The sequence below is a fragment of the Oryza brachyantha genome, chromosome 10 (assembly GCF_000231095.2).
Source record: "Oryza brachyantha chromosome 10, ObraRS2, whole genome shotgun sequence".
In the NCBI taxonomy this organism is placed as follows: domain Eukaryota; kingdom Viridiplantae; phylum Streptophyta; class Magnoliopsida; order Poales; family Poaceae; genus Oryza; species Oryza brachyantha.
Genome location: NC_023172.2, coordinates 15,694,316 through 15,719,111, shown reverse-complemented (window position 1 = coordinate 15,719,111; position 24,796 = coordinate 15,694,316). Strand labels below are relative to the sequence as shown.

General features: G+C 41.9%; 5 protein-coding genes across 6 annotated transcripts; 2 read left to right on the top strand and 3 right to left on the bottom strand.

The window, feature by feature from the left end:
* Nucleotides 1-261: 261 nt before the first annotated feature.
* On the top strand, nucleotides 262-3,732 carry LOC102715793. Its single transcript, XM_006662014.3, has 7 exons — nucleotides 262-302; nucleotides 1,331-1,801; nucleotides 1,928-2,005; nucleotides 2,121-2,219; nucleotides 2,343-2,535; nucleotides 2,650-3,083; nucleotides 3,180-3,732. The coding sequence occupies exons 2-7, from the start codon at nucleotides 1,379-1,381 to the stop codon at nucleotides 3,393-3,395; spliced, it is 1,443 nt and encodes a 480-aa protein (XP_006662077.1). The 5' UTR covers nucleotides 262-302; nucleotides 1,331-1,378; the 3' UTR covers nucleotides 3,396-3,732.
* Nucleotides 3,733-4,117: 385 nt separating this feature from the next.
* Nucleotides 4,118-5,716, bottom strand: LOC102701763 (pentatricopeptide repeat-containing protein At2g21090-like). Its single transcript, XM_006662553.2, has one exon. The coding sequence runs from the start codon at nucleotides 5,714-5,716 to the stop codon at nucleotides 4,118-4,120; it is 1,599 nt and encodes a 532-aa protein (XP_006662616.1).
* A 330-nt stretch (nucleotides 5,717-6,046) lies between these two features.
* Nucleotides 6,047-9,420, bottom strand: LOC102715516 (uncharacterized protein At5g43822). Of its 2 annotated transcripts, XM_006662013.3 has the most exons (7): nucleotides 9,033-9,415; nucleotides 8,394-8,586; nucleotides 7,661-7,779; nucleotides 7,380-7,556; nucleotides 6,844-6,891; nucleotides 6,641-6,705; nucleotides 6,047-6,543 (listed from the first exon to the last, which is right to left on the bottom strand). In XM_006662013.3, exons 2-7 carry the CDS (start codon nucleotides 8,523-8,525, stop codon nucleotides 6,500-6,502), a joined length of 585 nt encoding a protein of 194 aa, XP_006662076.1. In that variant the 5' UTR covers nucleotides 8,526-8,586; nucleotides 9,033-9,415; the 3' UTR covers nucleotides 6,047-6,499. The 2 variants fall into 2 exon arrangements, with proteins under 2 accessions (XP_006662076.1, XP_015697206.1); XM_015841720.2 differs by lacking the exon at nucleotides 6,047-6,543 and having other exon boundaries at nucleotides 6,651-6,730; nucleotides 9,033-9,420.
* Nucleotides 9,421-14,442: 5,022 nt separating this feature from the next.
* LOC102701485 (peroxidase 57-like) lies at nucleotides 14,443-16,885 on the top strand. Its single transcript, XM_006662552.2, has 4 exons — nucleotides 14,443-14,718; nucleotides 14,888-15,067; nucleotides 15,149-15,311; nucleotides 16,256-16,885. The coding sequence occupies exons 1-4, from the start codon at nucleotides 14,443-14,445 to the stop codon at nucleotides 16,663-16,665; spliced, it is 1,029 nt and encodes a 342-aa protein (XP_006662615.1). The 3' UTR covers nucleotides 16,666-16,885.
* Nucleotides 16,886-18,216: 1,331 nt separating this feature from the next.
* Nucleotides 18,217-21,340, bottom strand: LOC102701210 (10 kDa chaperonin 1, chloroplastic-like). Its single transcript, XM_015841603.2, has 6 exons — nucleotides 21,079-21,340; nucleotides 20,939-20,989; nucleotides 20,131-20,196; nucleotides 19,997-20,044; nucleotides 18,583-18,612; nucleotides 18,217-18,473 (listed from the first exon to the last, which is right to left on the bottom strand). The coding sequence occupies exons 1-6, from the start codon at nucleotides 21,223-21,225 to the stop codon at nucleotides 18,405-18,407; spliced, it is 411 nt and encodes a 136-aa protein (XP_015697089.2). The 5' UTR covers nucleotides 21,226-21,340; the 3' UTR covers nucleotides 18,217-18,404.
* Between the last annotated feature and the right edge of the window lie 3,456 nt (nucleotides 21,341-24,796).

Genomic DNA, 24,796 nt, shown 5'->3' with positions numbered 1-24,796 from the left:
GGACGGCCCAGTACTAGTGAGGCCCAGTTCGGCCCGTGTCACTCGGTCGCGCAACTTACCGTGCGGCCCATTTATGTTTGTGGGCTTTCTCTCAATGGCCCAAGCCCATCAAGGAGACGAGACGAGAGAGCTGTGCGCATCAATGGCGGCCGGACATAAGATGACCCATGGCGATGGCGATCACCACCTGCAGAAGAAGAAGAGAAGAAGAGGAGGGAGGGAGTCGGCTGCCTGCCTGCTCCTCGGCGACGCACGGCCCACGGCGGAGGCGGCCGCCGCCGCCTGCGTCGGCTTCACCAGAGGTTAGTTTTTTTTTTCTCCTATGGCGCATCCATGTTCTTGCTCAGATTCCACCTGCGTCTTTCTTCTCTCCTACGAATGGAAGGAGAGGGTGAAGCCGTGGATCGATCCAAGGTGGTCAACGGAAGATTTTCACGGGGTTTGGTTGAAGCCGTGGGGTCCTGCTGATCGATCTCCCACCTTTCTTGACTTGACAGTCCTTTTTTCTTGTTCCAGCGAGAAGCACAGGGGATTGATTGATTAGTTTAGGAGTAGTTAAATTGACAGTTGCTTTCGAGATGTCAAAAGGGCAGCACCTTTCATGGCATCCTTTTTCTTTCTCTCTAGTTTATTTAGTAGCAGCCTAATTAGTAGCACACACCACCTGTTTCTGGTTTTGAGGTTGCTGTCTATCACCGTTTGGGAAGATAGGTTCTTTCTTTTCTGCCGATTGGAAAATAAAAAAAAAGAGAACTGCATATTTTTGTTCATGTATCTGCTTGTTTCGTATGCCAGCTTAATCTTTTCAGTTTTCGTACTGCGGGTTAGCTGTTGTTTCGTGTCCTGTTTTTCTTTCCTACTGGTACAAGTTTGTGCGTGTGCCATTTGTGTGGTAGCCAGGGAAAGTTTTCTGCACCTTTCACTTTCAGAATAGAAAAAAAAAAGGGGATTTAGCACTAGAAAAACAACTATGCAGATTATTTGTTTTTCTTGGATGGTCTCATCTTTTATCTTTGGACAGGGTTTAGTACTGTTGCTTAAATGCTGTTTTATCATGTGGACAATAGTGTCATAGATGGACTTGTGGAGGATAACTAATCACAAAAATGTCTCATTTCTGGATTTTTTTTAACAAGGCTATCCACAACCTTATATAGAATTTTGATGTGATTTGTCCAGCTGCAGCATAAAAATATGCCCAAAATCTTATCTCTTGTCCTACTCATTGTCTGCCTTCTGTGTTCCCTACATTTATAAGGCGTATGACTTTCAAATAAAGAGGAAACTTTTAAGGTCCAGACTAACTGATGTGAAAAGTCTGCTTTTGCAGAAGAGCTTTCACCTCTCATTGTAGCTGGGAAGACGGGCAGGCAGCAGAATGGAAAGTTCATCAGCTAGGAGCAACAACACCTCAGAGAGGAATCGGTTGGATTATGCAAGAAGTGTATCTATGGATTCAGCAGGTCATTCTTTAGGTGCTAGATCTGGTTCAATCCTCAGTAGGAGAAGCAGCAGACAGGGTTCGAGGGGATCCATCAGCCTCTCCCGTGAGATGGGGGACTCGATACTGAGCTCGATGAGGCATTCCCTTCAATCGGCAGACCAGTTGCTTGGTGATGTAGATAGTTCAGTTCTTGCCCAGATCATTGACAGTGGTGACCGAGGGCTAGCATTTGAAGAGGAAGAGGCGGAAAATACCTTCGATGGCAATAACTCTCAAGGCACAAACGTAGTGGCACCTGTACCTGCGATGGAGACAAAAGACATCAATGCTAATGGCGCAGCCAGTTCATCTATCAAGGTAAATACAATAGTAGGTTGACATGAACATGCTTCTGCGTGATTATTCTGGTTATGTTATGCATACATTATGTTATAGCTGCTGTTACCTGAGTGCTGACATGAACATGCTTCTGCGTGCCTGCAGGCTGAATCATATAAACTTTCATGCGTGCAAGATTATGCTTCTTACCTGATCCATTTAGCTGTCTTTGGATTCTTCGGGGTAACACACCGACAACCTGTGTGCAGTTGTTTTGGAATAATTGTTAAGTAATCTGCATGAGCATTCAAGCTTCATCATTCCCTTGATTTAATTAAGTCTGTGGTGTCCAAATCAGGTATTTACAAGGTATGGGCTCCAAAAACTGTTTGGCCCTGGCTGCCTGGCACTTACCTCAGACCAAAGCCCACTGTACCTTGACCTTCCATCTAACATGGTATCTGCTATTCTACCATCTCAATTCTCAAATGATATAAATGCAAGAGAGCAATTCTTATAGTGCAACCACATTCAGTTTGAACCAGACAACTCATTTTAATGTCTAAATGGCAAACACCAGCTAGGATCTTTCCTGATGGGCTGGTTTGGGATCATCTTCAAGGCTGATATACGTCATATATCTGATCATCTCATTGTCGGAATCACGACAGGATACATGGGAAGCCTTACCACTTTCAGTGGGTGGAACCAGAAAATGGTTAGCTTGTCTTCCAGAGGTCACTGGGTATATGCTGTAGCTGGCATAGTCCTAGGTACATCATCTTTATTTTCTGTGAAGTGTTATTGGTCCTAGGATTAGTTATTATCAAACAAAAGAGAAAAAGGTAGATTTATTTTTATAACTTGCAACACTCTTACTTACCCAGGAATGTTCATTGTCAATGAGTCCATCACGGTGGGTGCTGAAACTGGCGAGCGCCTGCGAGCATGGATCCTGAAATGCATCAGAGAGAAGAGCTCAATAGGAAGCAGATGTGACTGGGAGCACTGGAGGGTGGACACCAGGACCAAACATTTTGTGCTTCTTGCAGTTATGCTAACTCTACTGTCTTTGATATGGATACTGAGCATTGTGCTGGCCATAGTGAAGGTGCACAGCCTTGCTGATGGCGCAGTTCTGTGGCTGGGTTGCTCGGTAGCACCTCCAGGTGTTTGGCTTCGCTGGTACTTGGCAAGGCTCAACGGTGGGGGAATTGGAGTCGGCAAACAGAGACACCTCAAATGGCTTCCTGTTGGAACACTTGCAGCCAATGTTCTTGCAGCAGCAATCATGGCAGCACTTGCTGTCACGGCTAAAGCAGTATGATTATTTTCACCCTTCATACCATTCTGTCCAGCAGTTCATTTTACTGGTCCTCAAAAAAATTATGTCTAATTCGTCCTTTTTTTCATGTAGGAAAATACAAAACGGTCGACTACTGTTCGTAATGGTATACAGCTCGGTTTCCTCGGTTGCTTGAGCACAGTGTCGACTTTTGCTGCTGAAGTTTACACCATGAGAAGAAGTGGGCAGATCGCAAGGGCCTTTGTTTATGCTGCAGCTACTTTCATTCTCTCTTTTGTGCTAGGAACTCTGATATACTCAGTGCCAGTGTGGGTGGAGCATTACTGATAGCTTCATCACCTGTTGCAGAATTGAAGCCTTTGATGGTTTTTTGCATTTTGCCCATCCAAGTAACTAGATAGTGCAATGTGGAAACAAGCTTGCAAAGAAAAGCTTGGGCTTGTTTGAAACACGGAAATTTTATTTCAATTGCCACAAAGAAAGTTACTGCATCATAGCAAAAGAGTATACTCTCTGTAATGTAAGTATGTGTACAGCATTTCTGAAATTAGAGAGCTGGGAATACATACAATTTGTAGCGTGATGAATGTTTTATTGTACAACAAAATTTTGAGGTGCAAAAACAATGTCAATTTCCTATTTCCTGTGCCCATTGGATGCAAAGTATGTGACAGCACATTGTTCGCTTCACAACAATTGCAAACCCACATCATCTGCTCGAATTGGTAGTTTGGTACACACCAGCGCATTATTCAGTCCAGATTCTCCAACTGTACCAGACCAAATGGATGCAATGTCCACTTGCCCCTCAGCTGCCATTTCTTTCTGATCTGCAAGTGCAACTGACCAACTGCTATCACGAACTTGTGAAGGGGATGCACTTGTCATTGTCCTAACTATGCTTTCTCAAATGAATGACTCCCTGTGTCAAATGAATGTACACCTGTGCAAAAGAAGCAGCAGCTCAATCATGCTTAAGTGCGTATTGTAATTCGTTGTCAGCTTAAGCATCACCCAACAAAAAAAAAATCTCAAATACAACCATTCATTTATTTTTGACTCGCAGATTCAGCTAAGTGCTCCTCTATCAGCTTCAGCGACTCTGAGTCCCCATGAATTATACAATTTCCAGCGAGAGTCTCCCAAACTTGCTTGCTAAAAACAAACGGTGAATTTTTTATCCCATCAATCATTTTATCATGCGAAGATGAGCAAGAAAACAAATCAACCAAGCAAAAGTAGTGGTCTTCCCCTGGAACAATCCGATATCTCTCAGTCATCAACTCAAAAAAACCCATGCCTTCCTCAACAAGGTTGCAATGGCAGCAAGACTTCAAAACCGGCAAGAATGTGTTAGCATCAGGCTTCTGTCTCTCTCGAATCATCTGAACAAATGATTCGATCACCTCCTGCCCATGCCCATGATGACATAGAGCACCCAGAAGCGCATTCCACAACACTGTATCCCTATTTTCCTGATCTGTTAGGCAGAACACCTGTATAGCATCAGCCAAATAGCCGCATCTTGAGTACATGTCAATGAGTGAGCTTAAAATCATTGCATTGTCATAAAATCTGGTTTTTGACAACCTTCCATGGACCTGCTGCCCACATTTCAGTGCGGACACAGCTGCACAACCACGAAAACAACTACTAAAGGTGATCTGATCTGGGTGGACACCCTCTTTGATCAAACGCTGAAATATGCTCATCGCTTCTTCTTCCTGCCCATGTTTAACATATCCTTCCATGAGAGCATTCCATGAGAGGATATTCTTCTTTGGCATTTGATCAAACAACTGGCGGGCAGTGGTCAACTGATCATCCTCTACATAACCGCAAACTATTGCCGTCCACATTTGCATGCTTTTCACAGGAACCTCGTTAAACAGATCTGTTGCATCGGCAATGCAGCCGCATTTGATGTATACATCAACAAGGGAACTGGCAATGTTGACATCTGACAAGAAGCCATGAAGAATCAGATGGGCATGAAGCTGCCTGGCGAGCTCCCTGTCCATGAGCTTCTCGCAGCCTACAAGGAGTGCCAAGAAGGTTTGATCGCTGTACCCAAGAGAAGTTGATGTGCTGCGGAGCTCGGAGTACAGCGCCACGGCTTTCTGCATTTCACTACCACCAGCGAGCGCGAGCATACTGGCGTTATAGGAGAGGAGGTCGCGGTTGGGCATGGAGGCGAACACCTCGGCCGCGGGGGCTGCCAGCGCGAGGCGGGCGTACCCGGCGAGCATGGCGTTGTACGAACAAATGTCGGGGTGGGGCATTCTGACGAACAGACGGCGCGCATCGCGCGGGCGGCGGAGAAGGAAATTCAAGTGCAGGAGGCGGTTGGCGAGATGGGTGGAGCAGGGCACGAGCCTCTTCAGGCCGGCGAGGCGGACGTAGAGGAGGAGGCGGCCGGCCAGGGAGGGGAATGAGGGCGCGGCGCGGCGGAGCAGGAGGAGGCGGGCGAGCGAGGAGAGGAGCGGGAAGGGCGGGCGCAGGCCGGCGCGGGAGAGCTCCGGGAGGAGGTATACTGCAGCGGCCGCGTGGCCGCCAGTGACGCTGTGGTGCAGTGCGGCGAGGAGACCGGTGTACGACGGCGCGGTCGTCGTCGTCGGCGGCGGCGGCGAGCCGGCCGGGATGGACATGGGCGGGGAGGGGAAGCAAAACTGTGGGCGGGGTCAGAGGGACTCATGGCCTCGTGCTCTTTTCCTGCATGTTGCGCCGTCCAATTCGAAAAAACAATGTGAAATGAACGGTCGTGATGAACTCCGCAGGTTAGCTAAGATCAATAGATCATGAGATCCTACCTGGGATAACATGCAAAGAAAAAGAAAGAAAATGGTATTTTTCCTATGAACGTATATCTCGCGCTACTAAACGGTGTGATTTTTGCGACAAGAATTTGACATGTTCTTGACATGATCACTTAAACGATGTGATTTTTGCAAAAAGAATTAAACACATTCTCGACAGGATGGAGGGATCAAGCGTCCCCTCTTTTCTTTTCTTTTTTACAAAATTATAGCCTCCCATACAGAAACAATTCAGATCAAATCAAATCTCAAGGACTTGACTGTTGCATAGAAGATGGAACAGGTAACATTGGATATGAAAAAAAAAAGAAGGAACAGTATATTTTACAAAGCTTGTATTCCTGCTCTCACGTTGGCAGCCTGGCACAGCAATATCCTAGTCATTCTAGCATGAGACCAGCCTCGAATGGCAGAGCGCGCCTACTTGCAGGTTTACATATTGTGCCCAGCAATGCCTGCTTGTTATAGTGCATCAACATCTGAGTTCATCTAACTTGAGAACATGGGATGCTTCATTCCACTTCTGGATATGCAAGTACCCCAAAACATAAAGATGTCAACATGTCAATGACTCCAATCCGTTAGGTCTTCCAATAGTAATATTGCTAACATAAGTCAACAGATTTCATCTGCAAATATAACGTCAAAAATAGATTGCACTGCAAAAACAAGATTGCAATGTAACTGTCAGCCTCATAATTGGATAATTGGAAACCTTAATTGACAATTTTAGTTATCTATTATTTCTTCCCTTACCCTCATTTTTTGCTATGTTTGGCTGATCTACTAAGAGTTGACGCATGGCGGTAATGTCACTGGAACTGTAAAGAAAGAGCACCATGGGCACTGAAAATCAGCGAAGACCAACAAACATCGCTGAACTGATTGTTCAGTGCTAAACTCCATACAGAGCACAGATAGGAGAACATATAGCTGGTAACAGAGTTTGTCAAATCTACCTGCTCGCCCATGTCAGCAGGGAGATGACTGATGATTTTAGTGCATACCTGTCCAATGCAATTTAGATAATTCAGATGACCACAACACAGAGTAGCTTCAGTACAGCAAAAATAACTAATATATTCAGTGTAGAAGGTCTAGATATGATGATAACAAACTAAGTAGTATAAACCTACAACTGGTGTCAGTGTTGGTGAAATGAAAAACAGTCCTGATGGTATTGGCTAGGGCAGCCAGGCTGCTGAGTTCTGGCTTTTTGGCAGCTTCCTTGTTTGTTTCTAATCGACAATATGTGTGTCGATGTTTTGTCGTTCTTGTAAATCCTTTCCCCTTAATGAAATTTGGGTGGTCCGTGCCATCCCGCCAAAAAAAAAAGACAGTGCTTGGAAGCAGGTTTGTTGCACATATATGTACCGTGGCAATAAGGTTGGGTCAATTTTGATTCCACTATAAAGGATAAGTTGAGCTTCACAACAGTTAAAAAAAACATTTCAGAAAGCAGGTTTGGGTATAGGGATCTTTTTTAGGTCATTACTCAGCCTGGTGCATTTCGCATAAAGTCCGTAGCCCATCCAAGCAGTCCGCAATAGTTGGCAAAATTCCCAGTTGTAACTGCATCTGTTTTGCAGTGAGTGCCGGCCCACCTTTCACCATCTGATTAGTATCCCGCAAAGCCTTGTGTAAAGATTTGGCAATGCTATTGAATTCCTCCCTGAACAATAGCAGCACCAACATCAGATCATTTTTTTTTTCTCCTGCTGCTCCTCGTGTCCCACCAAAACTACAAGAGGCTGCAACAACAGCAAAGATACTTACACTGTCTCCCTCATTGAAACGAAGATGATCTCCAAACTCTCCATTTGCTTCCCCACAAGATCCTCTCTGATGCTAGGGACACATCGTAGGACACCATAATTCTTAACCTCTTCCAGCACCTTTCAACATATTGCAGAGAGAGTAAAATTATAACTTCACCAGTATTTCATGTAGCTAATATGATAATGCACTTCACAAAATTGCATGATGTCAGCCAAATTCTCAATTGACATATTTGCATGAGCAACAAACAATCTAACTTTATTAAAAACTGTAATGCCGAAAATAATGCTCCCTCCATTTCATATTGTAAGACGTTTTGGGTATACCTAGACTCATCTATTGATCAATGTATATTGTTTACATATATGTCTGATTCATTAGTATCCACATGAATCTAATCAATACTAAAAAGTCTTATATTCTGAAACAGAGGGAGTAGAAGAATTCCTGTTAGCAATAGCTAAAAGCCCTGAACTTGATGCTGTGATCCTAGGGGGAAAGATAACTGAATCTTTAATTTCATTGCAGTTTGAGAAATCTGCCCCAACTCATGAAGACATTAGGAAACTAAGTAGCCTGTGGCATCACATGTTCATTCACTTTCCTTTTTATCAACAGAACTGTTGCTGCACCAAGTAGTGCCTTTTCTCTAGTACCATAGTAATGCTGTACTACAGATGAGAAAAAAAAAGATTTTTTCCATTTTATTGCAGAGAAGAGGAGAGATTACCGGGAGACGAGCAATGATGGCGGTTGCATTTGCAAACTGAGATAGGAGGCGGGAATTGAGGTCGTCCCATCGATCCATCTCCTCCTGTGCCTTTCTCACCCGCTGTTGCACCCTCCGCACCAATGCCTCCATCTGGTACCCCTCCGTGTGGGGCAGCCAAGTTTTTTTTTATCTTTTTTTTTTCTGGGTGTGCCTACTCAAATTATGAAATTAATATTTGCTGAAATTCTGATACATATATAGAACATTAGCAATAACCATAACATCGCAAATTGGCATCAACAGGTAAGTTTGACGTTTTCAAAAAATTACAATATACACAGTTTAGATATGTATAATCATACAAAAATAAAATATCGCCTCTGTTTCACATTATAAAATGTTCTGTCTCTTCCTACATTCAATGTATTCTAATGAATCTGAACACATATATAAAATATATTCATTAATCCATGGATAAATCTAGGTAAGACTAAAACATCTTAATACGGAACTGACGGAGTATTACAATAGTAGCGCTCTACTCTGCTATTTCTCATAGTCATAGAAATCTTCATTATGTCATCCACACAAATTAAAACCATACACACAAATTGACAAATACAATCCATGACCATAAGACAAAAGCTAATTAATTACCTCCTGGCTGCAGTTGGTGAATGGTTGAATGAGGACTACTGGAGCATAATGTACATGAGAGAGGGGGGGGGGATGCAAGAGCAAGGGCGGGTGGGGCGGCTCTCAACAGCCGGCGGCCGGTGGGGATGGGCGAGGGACGTGAGGCTTCGGTGTGCGCTTCGTCCTGCGGGGGGCTGTGCCGGCGTGGGCGGTACTGCCGTGGCCAGCGCCGCACCGGAGATGAGGGTGGGCAGTTGAGCGTGGAGGCGCGCGAGGACAAGGCGAGGGGGGGGGGAGGAAGCAAACGGCGGCGGAAGGCAGTCCTGCGCCGCGGCCGCCGGCCCTGCCCGCCGCTCGCCGGCCGCCTGCGCCCGCGCCGCCGCTTCGGGTTGGAGTCCACTCCTGGAGGCTGAAATCTCGTTCTCTAGATATGATGGACCGGGCCTCAACTCACGCATCCAACCTCTCAACAGGGCCCAAAGTTACAGCTTTGTTGGCCCATTTGAGCTTGCAGCCAGTGGGAAACGATTCTAATCCGTGAAGGGGAGCCGCGGTTACATCTCATATAAATCTCATATAAATAGTTAAAAAAAACTATATAAAATAGACTATCATATGATATATTACGGTAGAAATATATAAGTTTAATTTTGATATCTAAAGTTGTGATTAAACAAATTAAACTATGATTACATATCCATATTTTTATTTATTTATTTACTATTATATTGTCCATGTGTTACAACGAAATTTTATGAAAAAAATATCATTAGTATGTTATTAAAGTAGAGTTAATAAAAGTGTTTTAATATATATGTCGCAGTTATTTTTTTCTTTTAGAAAATATGATGGAGTTGGTTGTGGGGTAAGTGACCATCACCTATCACCACCACTACTCTTTAGAGTATAAATTTATTATTTACAACTTGTAAAAGTCAAAATGTTTTCTTTACCGGTGTTTAAGTAGGCGGTTGTCTTAGCCTCTCCATATGCTAATGTGATTAAGCATGTGGCCTTTGGCACCCGCGCGAAATTAACGCAGATTAGCGCCACACGTGTAAGTTAGAATTCACTGGAAATTATTTTTATAGTAGTGTTACTTGCTGCCGTCCTTTCCTTGGTACCTATATATATATATGATATATATATATATATATGGTTAACTTGCAATGAGTGACTCCATCTTTTCACGTGGAATTAGAGTTGTCGATGGACCCGTTACCTATTCATCCGTGGGGAGTTCTCCTATTAAGAAATAAGAATCGTTCTAATTAATACCCTATAAAAATTAAATGGACGAAAACATGTCATCCTTGGGTCTCTCCGAGGCAGGCATGTAAGTCTGCTAGTGGATTGTAATCCAATTTAAATCCGTTCCAATCTATTTTTTTGCTAATTAGTCTATCAAACCAACCCGCACCAATTATTCTTCATTAGAATCCAATCCAAACCAATCCAACTTTGATTTTAGCCCAATCCGCACCAACCCATTTGGTTAAAATAGATTCAATCCACTCTTGTAGAATGGATGCACCATTTGATATGTATAAACTCGGACCTAAAACTTTAAAACTCGCGTTCACACTATAAAAGTTTATTAAATTTGACTAAAATTTGGTAGGATGATCTGTTATATATAAAAGCAACTTTGTGTAAATTTTGGTCGATTTCTACATGTGGGTCCCACGTATGTCTATTATCTTATCCATTAGCTATCCAATTAAAGGATGCATTTACCCTCCATGGGTTAAATCTATTTAGAACCTAAAATCACCTAACCAAATCCAGTCCATACTAATACATTTGTCTCTATAACCCAATCCAATTCAGACCATTTGAAGTTACAATCCATTTGCACCCAACCAAACATAATTCAAATTAAAACCAACCCATTTAACTTATTTTCATCCAACCCATTAGCAGGCCTACAGGCATGGCCCTCGGTCTACCGTCTTCGTTCTCTATAAAGACCTGATTAACAGGCATATGGGGACGGAGAAAATTCTACCTCATCGGAACGGGTACGGTGTATGGAGACGTAAAAGAAATTTCCCGGTGCCATCGGAATGCTACATAGCTCATGAAAAGAAAACTCTGTGTTAAGTGTTGACTAGCTACTGACGCATGATCATCAATAATTCAGTAGCCACCTATGAGCACATGGCACACATATGTGCCTGAATCCTGATCATACTGATAGATAGAAAGGGTGGATATGTAGATCGATCTGGCCCGGGCATGCAGTTTGTATTGTATATATGCAGGGCTAGTGATCGACTGAATGAATGTTTGGTTGCTTCAAGTTAAACTGATCTAAACCCATTAACAATATGTAGCTCTGAATGCACACACGGAGAATACTAACATGGAGATCAACGGAAAATTGCTGCCTAGTAGCTATCTGGATGCATTCTTTATTACTTCTACTCGAGATATTAACATAGACAGCTAGCCCTGCTGAATTAGGGAATTACCTATATGCACGTATGGGGGCTACTTAATTGTTAGTTAAATCTAACTTCGGTGAGAATTGTTCCGGTCTAACAAAAAGTATCTCGAGGTGCCAAAACGTTTTTCACCATTGGATCTAGTTGAATAGGATGTGCACTGTTAGATCTAACGATCAGAAATAATTTAATACCGCGTGGTACTGATACCTCGAGATACTTTTTGTTAGACCGAAGCAAATCTCAGCTTTGATACTGTGAACCTAATTAGCTAGCCAGTTACTAGGCTGTCAGGATATTATATAGATCATAACAAATGTTTATGCGTGGATCTCTAGCAAAGTCTCTGAAGACTTGTGAGTAGGAGTGAAGTATATAACAGATTAGTTGGTTGGGTTCGTTAGTTGCAGAAAAGAAATAAGATCAGCACCTGGAAAAAAGCAGCAGAGGCCTGAATGCTCGAGCTCGATCGATATATATTGGCCTGGTGACCAAGCTTTCTGAAAAAGTGAGAAGTCAGCTGAAGCTTGAAAGCAGCAATGCAAGTCCGGTGTATAATGTATTTGATCTCTCTGTCAGTCCAACTAATTAAGCTATACATGCTCTCACTGGTACAGTAATGAATGCAATAATAAGCTAGGGTTTGATCTACCTCGGACAACTAGCTGCAACAAGCAGGGCACTGAGTATCTATCTGCAAATGGTGCAGTAGAAATACTAGCTATCATCAGTTAATTACAGCTGATTAAGCAGGCTCTTCTTCTTTGGGAGGCATAATGTACTAGTAATTGAGGTTTGTGTTTACGAATCAGAGCACATGCCCAGCCAACGGAGGGCACCAGTTGATCACATGCATGCTCATCTCAAGCTTCTCGTTGCTTACTTCGGTGCCCTCTCCTCGGTGCAACCATTTCGTTGTTGACTCCCATCGATTTTAAAAACTCACCTAGCATGCATGCGAAGCAACTGATTGATTTTACATTGTTAATATTGAGACGTTTCTTCAGTGTGTGTTGTTCTTGAAATCTATGTGATGATTTCAGGTTCAGAACATATTGAGAAATCGATATGATGATGATTTACTCCCCAAGTATCAGGGTCCTAAATTGATTTAATTTACTCATCTGCAGATTCTGACCTCCTAACCGGCCCGAGTTATACAGGTAGAGCACACACACATGCAAAATTATCATGAACCGCGTTGTTCCTTCATTTGCGGATCTTATGAGTTCATTGGTCAAGTGATAATCAGGAGGTGATCAGGCTTATATATGTAAATCAGGGCAGCACCTGATAATTCGATTGAACTGTATTGTATATTTGTGTTCTTGTGGTATTCATGTTCAGTTGAAAGATTGCATCAGAGAACAGAAGAACCAGGATATAGCATCAGTAAAATGAATGTGCATGATTGAAACCGGCATTGGCAATGTCTGTCTCTGCCTCAGTCCACAGAATAATAACGCAGGCAACGTCGATAGTTGTAGCAGAAATGTTACCATCCCGACAGACTCATTGCATCCCGGTTTTGTTCAGTACTCCCTCTCCGTCCTAAAACAAATCAACTTTTCAGTTTTTAGATATAATGTGTGACTAATTTTTTTAAATAAGATGGATGATTAAATGCTAGATAAAAAACCGAAAAGTTGGTTTTACGAGGGACGGAGGGAGTACCATTAGTTATTACAGTTAAAAGGCGAGTATTGTATATGCCGAAGAGCAGGATACTGAACAGTACTGATCCAGAAATTGCATTCACCTAGCTTAGCTAGTTCGCTGACTTGCATGGAGTGATTTAACGAGCAGACTCTGCATCATTTCATTATCCAAAGGAGAAAAGGAAAAGACAATTAGTCATTTAAGTACTGCATAAAACCACTTACAGACAGCGAGGGCAGGGTGTATACCATATACTGAATTTTTTACGACTCTTGTACGGTTACACCGTGTACTAGCTCACGACTCTAACTCTAACTCCATAATTAACCTCTTCTAAAGCTGGAGCCCAGCCAAACGGTTTTAACTCCACACAAAACATGAGTGAAACCGCGGAAAACTCTTGTAAGCACACAGGTAAATGTCCTTACATATCATATAAATAGTCATAAAAAATTTTGACAAGATAGATTAATATGAGTTATATCACTTCACAAGCATACAAGTTTAAATTTAATTTCTACAAGTTGTAGAAAAAAACAAAAATAAACTGAAACTAGTATACACATATTCACAATTATTTTTATTACTTTTGTTCCTACATGTAGAAGTCGAATTCAAATTTGCATATTTGTGAAGTAATATAACTCATATTAATCTATCTTATCAAATTTTTTTATATTTTTTATAACTATTTTAGATGATATATAAGTAACGAGTAAATATTTAACCTGTGCTAAAAAGCTGCGTCAGCGAAACCACCTAGAGCGATTTAAAAAAAAAATGAAGTAAGGTGGTAGAAGTGGGTTCGAGCAGCTCCACGTGGCTCTATTCCTGACTCTGGCCGTTTGTAGAGTTACCGCTGATACTGGCACTGGCCGGCGTCGGCGAGCAAAGAAAGATCGAAGCAGAGGCACGTGTGGCAGAGCGCCCACTGACAGAAGACGCATGCAGCAGCACAGGATCCGAACGCCGCGCCCACGACTCCCCACGCAGTCTCACTCTTCTTCTTCTTCTTGTTTCGTTCTTCCGATCCTCTCCTTCCTCACCCACCTATATAGCCGATCGATCCATCCCGGCGACCTCCATCCAATTCGTTTCTGTGTGCGGCTTCTGTTCGAGACAGCTACGCGCGCCTCAGCATATATATATATATATATAGCTAGCTTAGCCTACTCAGTAGCCAGAAGCCATTGCTGGTGCGCAAGCTCGATCGGTCGCCGGCGATCGATCGACGAGATCAGCCGGAAGAGCTAGCTAGCTAGCGAGAGCTTGCTTTCTTGCGCGTGGATCGATCAGGGGTAGCTGGATATATTGTAGTAGAGAGAATGCGGCGCGGCGCCGTGGTGCTGCTGGCCATGGCGGTGGCCGTGGCGGCGCTGGCCGGGCGGTGCGGAGCGCAGCTGGCGAGCGGCTACTACCAGGGCAAGTGCATCATGAACGGCAGCGGCAACGGCAACTCGAGCGCGGCGGGGAACTCGAGCTCGAGCGTGGCCGTGGACGTGGAGAGCATCATCCACGACGCCGTCCAGGCCCGCCTCGCCTGGGACAAGCGGATGGTCGCCGGCCTCCTCCACATGATCTTCCACGACTGCTTCGTCAACGTACGTAGCTAGGCCAGCTGCTGCTTGCTTCAATTCTTCTTCTCTTTGCTTGCATTAACTCTCTCGATCAACCATGCAATTTGGTGTTTCGATATGATCCAATCAAGCAATTAATCTCTGTACGTACGTGTTCATCAATGATTATCTGATCCGATGCGATTAATTTCAGGGGTGCGACGCGTCGATCCTGCTGGACGGGCCCAACACGGAGAAGACGGCGCCGCAGAACAACGGCATCTTCGGCTACGACTTCATCGACGACGTCAAGGACAAGCTGGAGGCGGCCTGCCCCGGCGTCGTCTCCTGCGCCGACATCATCGTCGCCGCAACCAGGGACGCCATCGGCATGGTACACACATACATTTCTCGAACTCATCATTTCGATCTATTTTCCGAATCAAACCGTGCAAATTGATCGACGAATGAACAGTGCGGAGGGCCGAGGTACGAGGTGCAGCTGGGCAGGCTGGACGGCAGGGTGTCGCAGGCGTGGATGGCGACGGACCTGCCGGGGCCCGACGTCGACATCCCGACGGCCATCGACATGTTCGCCAAGAAGGGCCTCAACAGCTTCGACATGGCCATCCTCATGGGTACGTTACGTAATTAACCTAAACTCATTAACTAACTGTAATTAATTGTCTCTTTTTTTCAAAATCTCAAGAAGAAGCTAGCTAGCTAGCTATCCCATGTGCATATGTGTTTATACTTTAAGAACTTTCGCCCTAATTTGACCGGGAGCTGTCACAGCGTATTCGAATCGAACCGCATCGGTAATAAGGTTACAAATAAGAGATTTGTTTCGGTCCAGAAAAAAAATAACAAAAGTATCTCGAGATACTGGTACCTCGCGGTATCAAATAGTTTCTAATCGGTGGATCAAATAGTGCATATTCTAGTCGGCTAGATCTAATGGTGGGAAACAATTTGATACCTCGAGATACCGGTGTACATCAAGATATTTTTTATTGAACCGGAGCAAATCTCTACAAATAAATATATAAATATAAAAATATATAATCGAAGGGCTCAACACATGGAATGTCACGTATACCGGTGCTACCCAATTAAAGGGGTTCGTAGTATCTATGGGAGTACGTACTGCCGTCAAGGCTTAACTCAACTGACACTATTATATATAGTACTATATAGGCTTAGTTTACTCTCATCGATCATGTTTGTTTACTAGTAAAAGAATTCTGTTGATCGAGATCTGAAGCCTGGTGCTTTATGATCAGCTGGCACATTGGTAATTGGGAACAAGATGCCGTTATTACACACTCCTATAAATGTAAATGGTGATGATGCAACAATTAACTAAATAAATAATCAGTCAGTTCCTTATAAGCTACACGGAAAGAGTGTGACTGCATGTTGTATTTTTCGGTTGACTTCTATTGTTTTTTTTCACAAGGGTTTTCACGGTATATTCTGTCTCTGTTGTATCTTCGATCTGATGTATTTTACTAACAGATTGAAATTGAATTGACATAACAAAATGAATGGAAAATGATTAAAAAAAGCATGATGGATGCAGGGGCGCACACAGTTGGGGTGACGCACTGCTCGGTGATCCACGACCGGCTGTACAACTTCAACGGCACCGGAGAGGCGGACCCGTCGATGGAGCCGCTGTACGTGTGGATCCTGACGACGTTCGCGTGCCCCAAGGGCCAGAGCTTCGACAACATCGTCTACCTCGACGACCCCTCCAGCATCCTCACCGTCGACCGGAGCTACTACGCCCAGATCCTCAAGCGCCGCGGCGTCCTCGCCGTCGACCAGAAGCTCGGCGACCACGCCGCCACCGCCTGGATGGTCAACTTCCTCGGCACCACCGACTTCTTCACCTCCATGTTCCCCTACGCGCTCAACAAGCTCGCCGCCGTCGAGGTCAAGACCGGCGGCGCCGGCGAGATCAGGACCAACTGCCGGAGGACCAATTAACTAGCTTGCTACCTAGCTAAATACATGGCCACGTATTATATAGGTAGAAATTAATTAATCGATCAAACAAACAGATTAAAGAGGAGAGAGTAAACAGCAGCTAGCTAGCCCATCCAGCCAGAGCCGTATATGCACATTCATTCTTTTTTTTCACCTCCTGATCTTGTCAATGATTGCATCCATGATTCTACTATACATTAGTAGTTGATTTCAGTAAAGATTTTAGCGATTGATTTACTAGTAGCTAGCGAGCACTTTTTAAATCAGTAGCTTTTTTTTTCCTCTCTACTTTGATCACTAGCTTGTGATTCTTTCTTTTTTGTACGCGCTGGTATAAAAATAAGACGCTCCATGACATGGTACAATACTCTTAGCCAAAGTGCTTCTTTGAACACATGAAGTTTTAAAACTAGGGCATATTCAGATTATTACCAAAATAAACCTTACCATATATAGGCAAAATCATAATTTTGCATTGTTGCCAAATTTTTGGCAAGACCAAGATGTAGAGATCGTGTTTAGTTTATACCTTGCCAATTTTTTATAAAGTTTTGTGAGTAGAAGTTTCTACCAAATATTGGTAGAAATTGGCTGATGAGTAAGTCTTGTATATAGTTTGTTGCCTATCAAAATATGGCAATGCTAAAATTCGGAATGGTTGATTCTGGCAACAAAACTGATCAAACCCTTAGTTTTAACTCCAGCAACATTCAGAGGGGGAAAAAATTGCTTCCTTCGGAAGAACTGTGATTTACTTTGAAACATATCAGGAAGGGGGATCTGTAGTAAGGATGAAGGAGAAATGCATGTGATATACACTGCCCAGGATCACCTCAACTGTTGACATGTATCAGAAGAAACCTAGGGCCGATGAGCCGGAATAGTCAATGAGCATCTTGAAAGAGTCTGGAACCAGCCAATGCGACTATTGCTCTCTGCAAACAAGACAGCAACAGGGTGGTGCATCCCGAGAGGCGAAGCCTGGGAAGCTGTGAATCTTCAGCCTCACGAAAGCTGACGCTAAATTTCTTAACCCGGGCATCTCCTGTCCAGACCTTGAACATGCCGCCGTCCACGCCAGCTCCAGCTCAAACTTTCTCCTAGCACTTGGTATATGCATGCATGAATCCTAAAAGCACTATACGCCTACTCCAGCCGTCCAAGGGGAAAAAAACAATTTCTGAAGATAAATCTGAACATCCAGTTGTCCAAATTTATCTCAAGAAGTTGATTCTTTTTAGACAGAGCGTTTACCATTCTACTATGATTTTGTGCACTGCAAGCATTGTGTAAATATTTCTCCTTTCAAAATAGTTTACTCTAAGCTGAACTGTGCGATCTAGTGTGTGAGAAAAACCGGAAGGTAACATTCTCTGGCACAGATACACAAGGCTTTTGCTTCATGCAAGAATTGCGGTCAACACTCAGCAGCCAGCTCTAAGCACCAGCCGTGCATTGGAAACAACTCGTTCTGAGTTCTAGACTACGACCTTTTTTAGCCACAAAGTCATGTTTCGTTTTATCTCCAGGACATCAATATTTTTAAGAAACTTAGTTTAACTGTAAATAAGATTGATTGATAGGATATTCGTTGTCCCAATTTATACTCTTAGAAGCCAAAATTTATTTGTAGAGAATGACATATCAAATTGTTCAACTCATCACCACTAAATAGAAGAAAATAAATTTGGGATTATCTCTAGCCTGTGGAATTGGACACTAAGATTTCGGAGTAAAGCTCATTCAACAACGGCTAAGAGATCAGACTCCCGGCAAAAGCAGTGCTTCTCATCGGTACCCAGGTCTACCTGCGAGTATATGAAATACCATGAGCAAGTCAGATGACAGGAAGGGAAATTTCGTTTTAAGGACAAGACCACATAATATGTTCAGTTAGGGAGAATCCAATCCATTTACCTCATAAGCATTTATGTCAGAGAAGAGAACCTGCAATAATCACAAGCAGTCAGGTTGGTGAATCATGTGCGCTTGACATTTTAATTCAATACAAAGGACACTAGTGCGTGTCAAATGTACACGGTGAAAGCAGAATATATGCAAAATGCATTGCAGATCAAGGGAGTAAAGAAAGAGAAATAAAGGGCAGAAAAAGAGATCATAAGCAGGCAGTGGTTTCAGATTTATGAAGTAGATCCTGGTCATAGCATCTAAGCAGATTGAATTAAAATATCACATGTTTTGCTGACCAAACTGGAGTTTCCATGAGAACATATCGACATTTGTATTCATGCAGATTTTATAATATGCAGCAAGTCTCGAGTATCTTTCCCTAGAAACATTAATATGCTAAGTTAACTGTATATTGCAACATTGCATACATTAAAACAAAAGCTAATAGCTTGTGTAGAGTCACAAGATAAGCAAGCCCTAACGAGGCTTTGCTGACCATGGGGATCATTGCCACATCAAAGCACACAGGAAAATTTAGCAGCGGGCAGATTTTTCCAGTCTGTATAGCGTTAACATTAAGATATATTTGCACTTCTGCTTGGTGGTTGCAGCTACTACCCTTAACATATATGACCAGCTAATGCAATTTTCGTGCTAGATTTTTCCTGGCAAAAAATCTCAATATACTTTTTTTAGTAAATTAGTGATTTGAAGATTCCAATGGTGGACAATGGAGGGTTTATCACTTAAGTTTCTACTAAGTTATCTACCGCAGCAACGCTTGCTCACTTCTGACCAATAAAAGATCAATGGAAGCAGCTGTAATCATATGAAAGTATTTTAAATACGGACTGCATTTTCTGATGGATGAAGTTTACTGTAATTACAACTTCTGCGGGCAACTGCACATAAAAGATTAAAAACCAAACCTGCCACAAACTGCAAGTCATCATTAATTTAGCTATACCCTAAAGAACAAATTGTCATTACAGATCCCTCCTGCATTTAAGTGTAGTAGGCAGTACTATGGAGGTACTATATCTGTATTTTAATAGATGACACCGTTACATTTTTGGTACACATTTGACCATTGGTCTTATTAAAAAAAAACTTATGTAATTATTATTTATTTTGTTGTGATTCGATTTATTATCAAAATATTTTGATTATAACTTAAATGTTTCATATTTACATAAAATTTTTGAATAAAGTGAATGGTCAAACGTGTGACTAAAAATCAATGACGTCATCTGTTAAAATACAGAGGAAGTACTATACCAAGTGAACACCACCACATGCAACAACATACAAGCTGGTACTTGCCATTCAGAAGTGTATAATATGTCAAAGTTTTGCAAGCATATAATTCTGCTTTGTTGATGTACATAAGCACATATAACATGTATAAAGAAGAGTTTACCTTCTTTCCAGCTTCAACTTCACTAACATCAGCACCAACCGACAAAATCTGGCAGAAACAGTACGATGTTAAGGAACTATAGCCCAATGAAGGTAATAATTACAACAATATACAATTGCAATGTAAGATCTTACCTCACCCATCAAATACCTCTCAAACTTAACAGCAGATTTCGGTAGCAGGACCCCTCCAGCAGATTTCTGCATATGTCAACAGTTATATAAGAGTCGGCTGGGTGACAACTGACAAGATAATCTAGGTGACTGCATCTATAATTTCAGAATTTCCATGTCATGATTTTCATGGAAATACACATTTATACTTTTGCCAAACAAAATTTTCAGAACTTGTTCCTCATAAAAATGCTATGATAATGATTATTTGCCATACTGGACAAAAAGACTTGCAATCCTAGACAACCCGGTGACCCAGTGTGTCAAACTGATCACACTTAATGATAGGCATTGTAAAATCGGTTCCATTCCACCTCAATTATTTTTTGTAGCTAAATTATCCAAAGTTAAGCGTAAACACATGGTGTTGTGCAAGACAAACAATGACAGTACTGAGAGCTGAACACCACACCAGAATTCGGAATTTTCTTATGCTATCTAAACATGTAGGTTCGTAGATACTGCAATGCAAGTTTCAAAATCAGTGCCAAAAGACAATAATTGAAGCATCATAGTCAAGTTAAAGATGCAGAAATGACCACCGCACCCCCCCCCCCCCCAAAAAAAAAAAACCAGAAAACAACCTTCGTACAAATTATACACCGTCATTAGCATTCCACCTAAAGCCAGATGGCCAGATGTTTCAGTTCACGGCACGCCAACAAAGTATTCGCTGAAGCAGAAGCATCCGTAGTAGGAACTAACACCACCAGCAATCGAGCAATTAAGTTAAAAAAATGGCATTGTCAAGCAGTGGAGTGAGATATACCTCAGGAATCTGCTCGAGACGGACGAGCACCCGGTCGGATTGCGGCGCCACCTGGACATCACCACAAGAGCCAGATATCAGAACCCTACCCCCCAAAACCCTGGAACCAGAACTCGACCCCCACCCGTAACGCAGTTTACCTTGGAAGGGTCGTACTTGAGGGCGGCAACGCGGAGAGCAGAGGCGGCGCGGCGCCCGCCGCCGGCGACGAGCGGCCTGCGGCTGCCACCCCCGGCGGCGCCGTGGAGGAGGAAGGGCGATGCAGCGGCGAGGAGGGCTGGGGCCATTTCGCGACAGCGAGCCGGAGGCGCAGAAGCTTCTAGACGAAGAAGAGGAGGATGAGACGCGGCTTCTCTTATCTGCTTCTTCTACTCCTTTTCCCTCGAGGATGAGATGAGGTTGACGAAGGCCTCCCTTTCTTCTCGATGGTTCCGGAAGAGGCGCGGCTTCTCGTTGGGCCGCAAAATCTACTGGGCTATGAAGCTATCCATTTGGAGGCCCAAATTTGTTGGGCCGCAAAATCTACTGGGCTATAGCTATCCATTTGGAAGGCCCGAATCACCACGAGGATTCCAGCCCAAGTAAGTTCCCAGAGTAGTATTGTTCGGACCAACGATTCAACGATGGATTCTGAAGTTGCTTTACTAATCTTATGATTATGACCATGTTTTACCAAGGGGTATTTTAGAGCAAGATCAATAATAATAATAAAGCCAACTGTTAGGTTTAAATATTACCACATCGTCTACTGTTTGTTTAATAGCCCACTCGGTTACCTCTGTTTTTACACTGCATCATTAAGGTTTTTCGGTTTGGAAGAATTTTACCTCATATAATTAAGAAAAGTGGAGGAATAGAACGTATACACACATTAATCTATGAAGATATTTTTAAAAATTTAAGTGAATGAAAATTTTTCAACTTTTTTCTTCGTAACTTATAAGAAAAACAATTTTCTATGGTTTAACTATACCCTTTTGCAGGAGCGCGGATCTAGTGCAGAGGGGAAGTGGGGGCTCAAGCCCTGTTAAAGCCATTGAAGACCCAAAAAAAAACACCTAAAATTTTATGTTAAAGATTAATAAAAATAGGTACTGAATCAGACCACCTAATTCCGTTGATTATATCTGCCACTGTCCTTTTGTCATACAATTGATTTTACTTTACGATAAAGTTGACTGGTTACAGGTCATTTTACTTCACTCCTCATCACCTAGACACAAATCGATTTGTCCATTTTCTACCGTGCACGACCAATCTGCATGCATGCAAGTGGCCGCAACGAGCAGTATTGTTCACTGTGCCATATCTGCATCTGCAGTGTTGGCAGGGCGCAGCAAAGGAGGCAGAGAGAGATCTAGGTGGATCACACATGACTCTGTACCTTGCTAGCTGCACTGCACACGCTGGCTGCCCGGCCGGGCCTTAATTGGCTACTGTACATGACACGATACGTACTGTCCTAGGCCCATCCTCCCTTTTATCGTTTAATCTCTTCGCTTTTACTTATATGACATAAAATTTAATTTTTTTAATCAGAAATTTATAGTTGATTATGAGGTTTTTCACTAAAGTTTATTTTTTTAAGATCACTAAAAATATGTATATGAAAGTTTTATTTACAAATTATTTACGAACGGAAAATAATTTATGAACAAAACTTGTGTGTATATATAGTATCTAAAATTTCAAGGCCGGAGAATAAACTATGATAAAAAACCATAAAATTAACTCTAAATTTAAGGTTAAAAATACAAATTTTGACTTATAAATTATAACCATCCGTGGAAGCGAAGATGGGGTGAAAAAGTAGCGACTTGTTAGGGCTGCATGGTAAGGCCGGCCACACAAAATATTGGTAATAAATTATAATAGAACTAATGCTACCTCGGAGCCAAATTTTCGCTTATGCTTATAAGAGAAAATTTGAATTTTTAACGTTAAATTTAGAGTTGACTTTAAAACCATGTTTATTTTTCTGTCTTAACTTTTAGATATCTAAAATATATATAAATTTTTATTCATAAATTATTTTTATTTTACTACCGTTTGGTATTTTCTATGAAACACCCAAACAATCCCCCTCTATATCACCATATCACCATAGTAACAAATAATACACATTACATTAAGATCGACTAGGTTCGGCAACGGTTGGCAATCAACAGTGGATGTGTAGTACTCGCTCTTATGCATTATGCTTTGACTTTTATACTCAATGTTTAACGATTCGTTTTATTTAAAGTTTTTTTTACAAATATTATATATATATATGAAAATTAGATCCTACTACCAGGTGTAGCTACTCCCTTTACATCTAAGGTGAAGAAACATTTTCATAACTGTTTCTGCTCCCACCCAACAGAAAGTATAGACACTATTAAATCTTATATGAATGATATAACTATATGTACAGAGTTTTTATTTTTTGTTGGAAGAGAGCAGAAATATGTATGAAAGTGTTTCTGTACCTTAGACGTGAAGAGAGTAGCTACACCTGGTAGTAGGATAGTCACAACAAAATGAGTAATGTTTCACTGTTTTTTGAAAAAAAATAAAATGACAAAGTACATATCTAATATAGGGGTTGTTTATATGGGGCTAAATTTTTTAGCCCCATGTCATATCGGATGTTTGAACATTAATTTAAAGTATTAAACATACACTAATAAAAAACCAATTTCATAAATGAGTGCTAATCCTCGAGACGAATTTTTTGAGCCTAATTAATCTATAAGGAGCAAATGTTTACTGTAGCATCACATAACTAATCATGGATTAATTAGGCTCATTAGATTCGTCTCGCGAATTAGCCCAAGATTATAGATGGGTTTCATTAATAGACTATGTTTACTATTAATAATAAGTGTCGAAACATCCGATGTGACTAGCCCCGAGAAACAAACACCCATAATGCATTATATATTAAAATATAAAGGGACCACTGTGTATTGTTTGTCCTCGTCTGGACCAAGCTTGCAGCCGTACACATGACCAGGCATGCATGTATTCGCAAATATACACAAGCTAGAGTACTTGCATTATATCAATACTGGACCAGCGAACTGAAAACAGTGCAGAGGAGTATAATACTCTACTAATTAAAAATATATGGTTAATTTGTTCACGTGGAAACGGAATTTTTGTTGGTTTTCGTCCATGAATTGAACCATATGTCCCATTATAAAATTCAATTCCTTGCCAACGAAAAAAAAGATAGGTCAGTACAGCGGTTAACTTTTGGCTTATTATAAGAATAAGCTAAATGACATATTTATAAACAAAAAATAATTTATAAATAAACTTTTCTATGCGTGCTCTTAATGATAAAAAAGATAAGACTGAATAATAAAATAATTTTAAAATTAACCGTAAATTTTAGGTAAAATTTAAAATTTAGCTTACAACCTACGAGTACGTGTATAAGCGAAAAGATGATTAACACCGACGTATTCCTAGCTGACATGGACGTGCCGGAAAAATGCATATGCAGATCAAGAGAAGGTCGAAGCAAGAAGATGACGTGACAGAGGCAGCGACTTTGATCTGGCATACGACGACATGTACGTACACACAAATCAAAAGCAGATTGAGCCAATGGTTCCCCGATCAGCAATGCGTGCTTTGTTTTATTTTTCTGGTGCAGCACTACACATGTATGGTAATTAAACGCCGGAGTTAAACGAGATTAACCTTAATCACTAAACTAATGAGGGGTTAGGTTAGCCGTCGCACGAGGGGCCGGGTGCAATTAAATCGGGCAGATTAATTAATTAACTAGTTAATTGTTTTTAATTAAACTTGCGGATCGACCAAAGTGACGGATGAAACCAAATCTCGTCGCAGATGACATGCAGG

What these genes read in the sequence shown, in the direction of transcription:
- LOC102701763 (XM_006662553.2), bottom strand. Translation starts at nt 5,716, where the DNA reads ATGTCCATCCCGGCCGGCTCGCCGCCGCCGCCGACGACGACGACCGCG.
- LOC102715793 (XM_006662014.3), top strand. Translation starts at nt 1,379, where the DNA reads ATGGAAAGTTCATCAGCTAGGAGCAACAACACCTCAGAGAGGAATCGG. An exon ending in TTGACCTTCCATCTAACATG is followed by an intron (nt 2,220 to 2,342) that starts GTATCTGCTATT and finishes GGCAAACACCAG; the next exon opens with CTAGGATCTTTCCTGATGGG. An exon ending in TGTAGCTGGCATAGTCCTAG is followed by an intron (nt 2,536 to 2,649) that starts GTACATCATCTT and finishes TTACTTACCCAG; the next exon opens with GAATGTTCATTGTCAATGAG.
- LOC102715516 (XM_006662013.3), bottom strand. Translation starts at nt 8,525, where the DNA reads ATGGAGGCATTGGTGCGGAGGGTGCAACAGCGGGTGAGAAAGGCACAG. An exon ending in GTTTCAATGAGGGAGACAGT is followed by an intron (nt 7,557 to 7,660) that starts GTAAGTATCTTT and finishes GCTATTGTTCAG; the next exon opens with GGAGGAATTCAATAGCATTG. An exon ending in TGCGAAATGCACCAGGCTGA is followed by an intron (nt 6,892 to 7,379) that starts GTAATGACCTAA and finishes TGCATTGGACAG; the next exon opens with GTATGCACTAAAATCATCAG.
- LOC102701210 (XM_015841603.2), bottom strand. Translation starts at nt 21,225, where the DNA reads ATGGCCCCAGCCCTCCTCGCCGCTGCATCGCCCTTCCTCCTCCACGGC. An exon ending in AGAGGTATTTGATGGGTGAG is followed by an intron (nt 20,045 to 20,130) that starts GTAAGATCTTAC and finishes TGTTTCTGCCAG; the next exon opens with ATTTTGTCGGTTGGTGCTGA. An exon ending in CTGACATAAATGCTTATGAG is followed by an intron (nt 18,474 to 18,582) that starts GTAAATGGATTG and finishes ATATACTCGCAG; the next exon opens with GTAGACCTGGGTACCGATGA.
- LOC102701485 (XM_006662552.2), top strand. Translation starts at nt 14,443, where the DNA reads ATGCGGCGCGGCGCCGTGGTGCTGCTGGCCATGGCGGTGGCCGTGGCG. An exon ending in TCCACGACTGCTTCGTCAAC is followed by an intron (nt 14,719 to 14,887) that starts GTACGTAGCTAG and finishes GATTAATTTCAG; the next exon opens with GGGTGCGACGCGTCGATCCT. An exon ending in CGACATGGCCATCCTCATGG is followed by an intron (nt 15,312 to 16,255) that starts GTACGTTACGTA and finishes TGATGGATGCAG; the next exon opens with GGGCGCACACAGTTGGGGTG.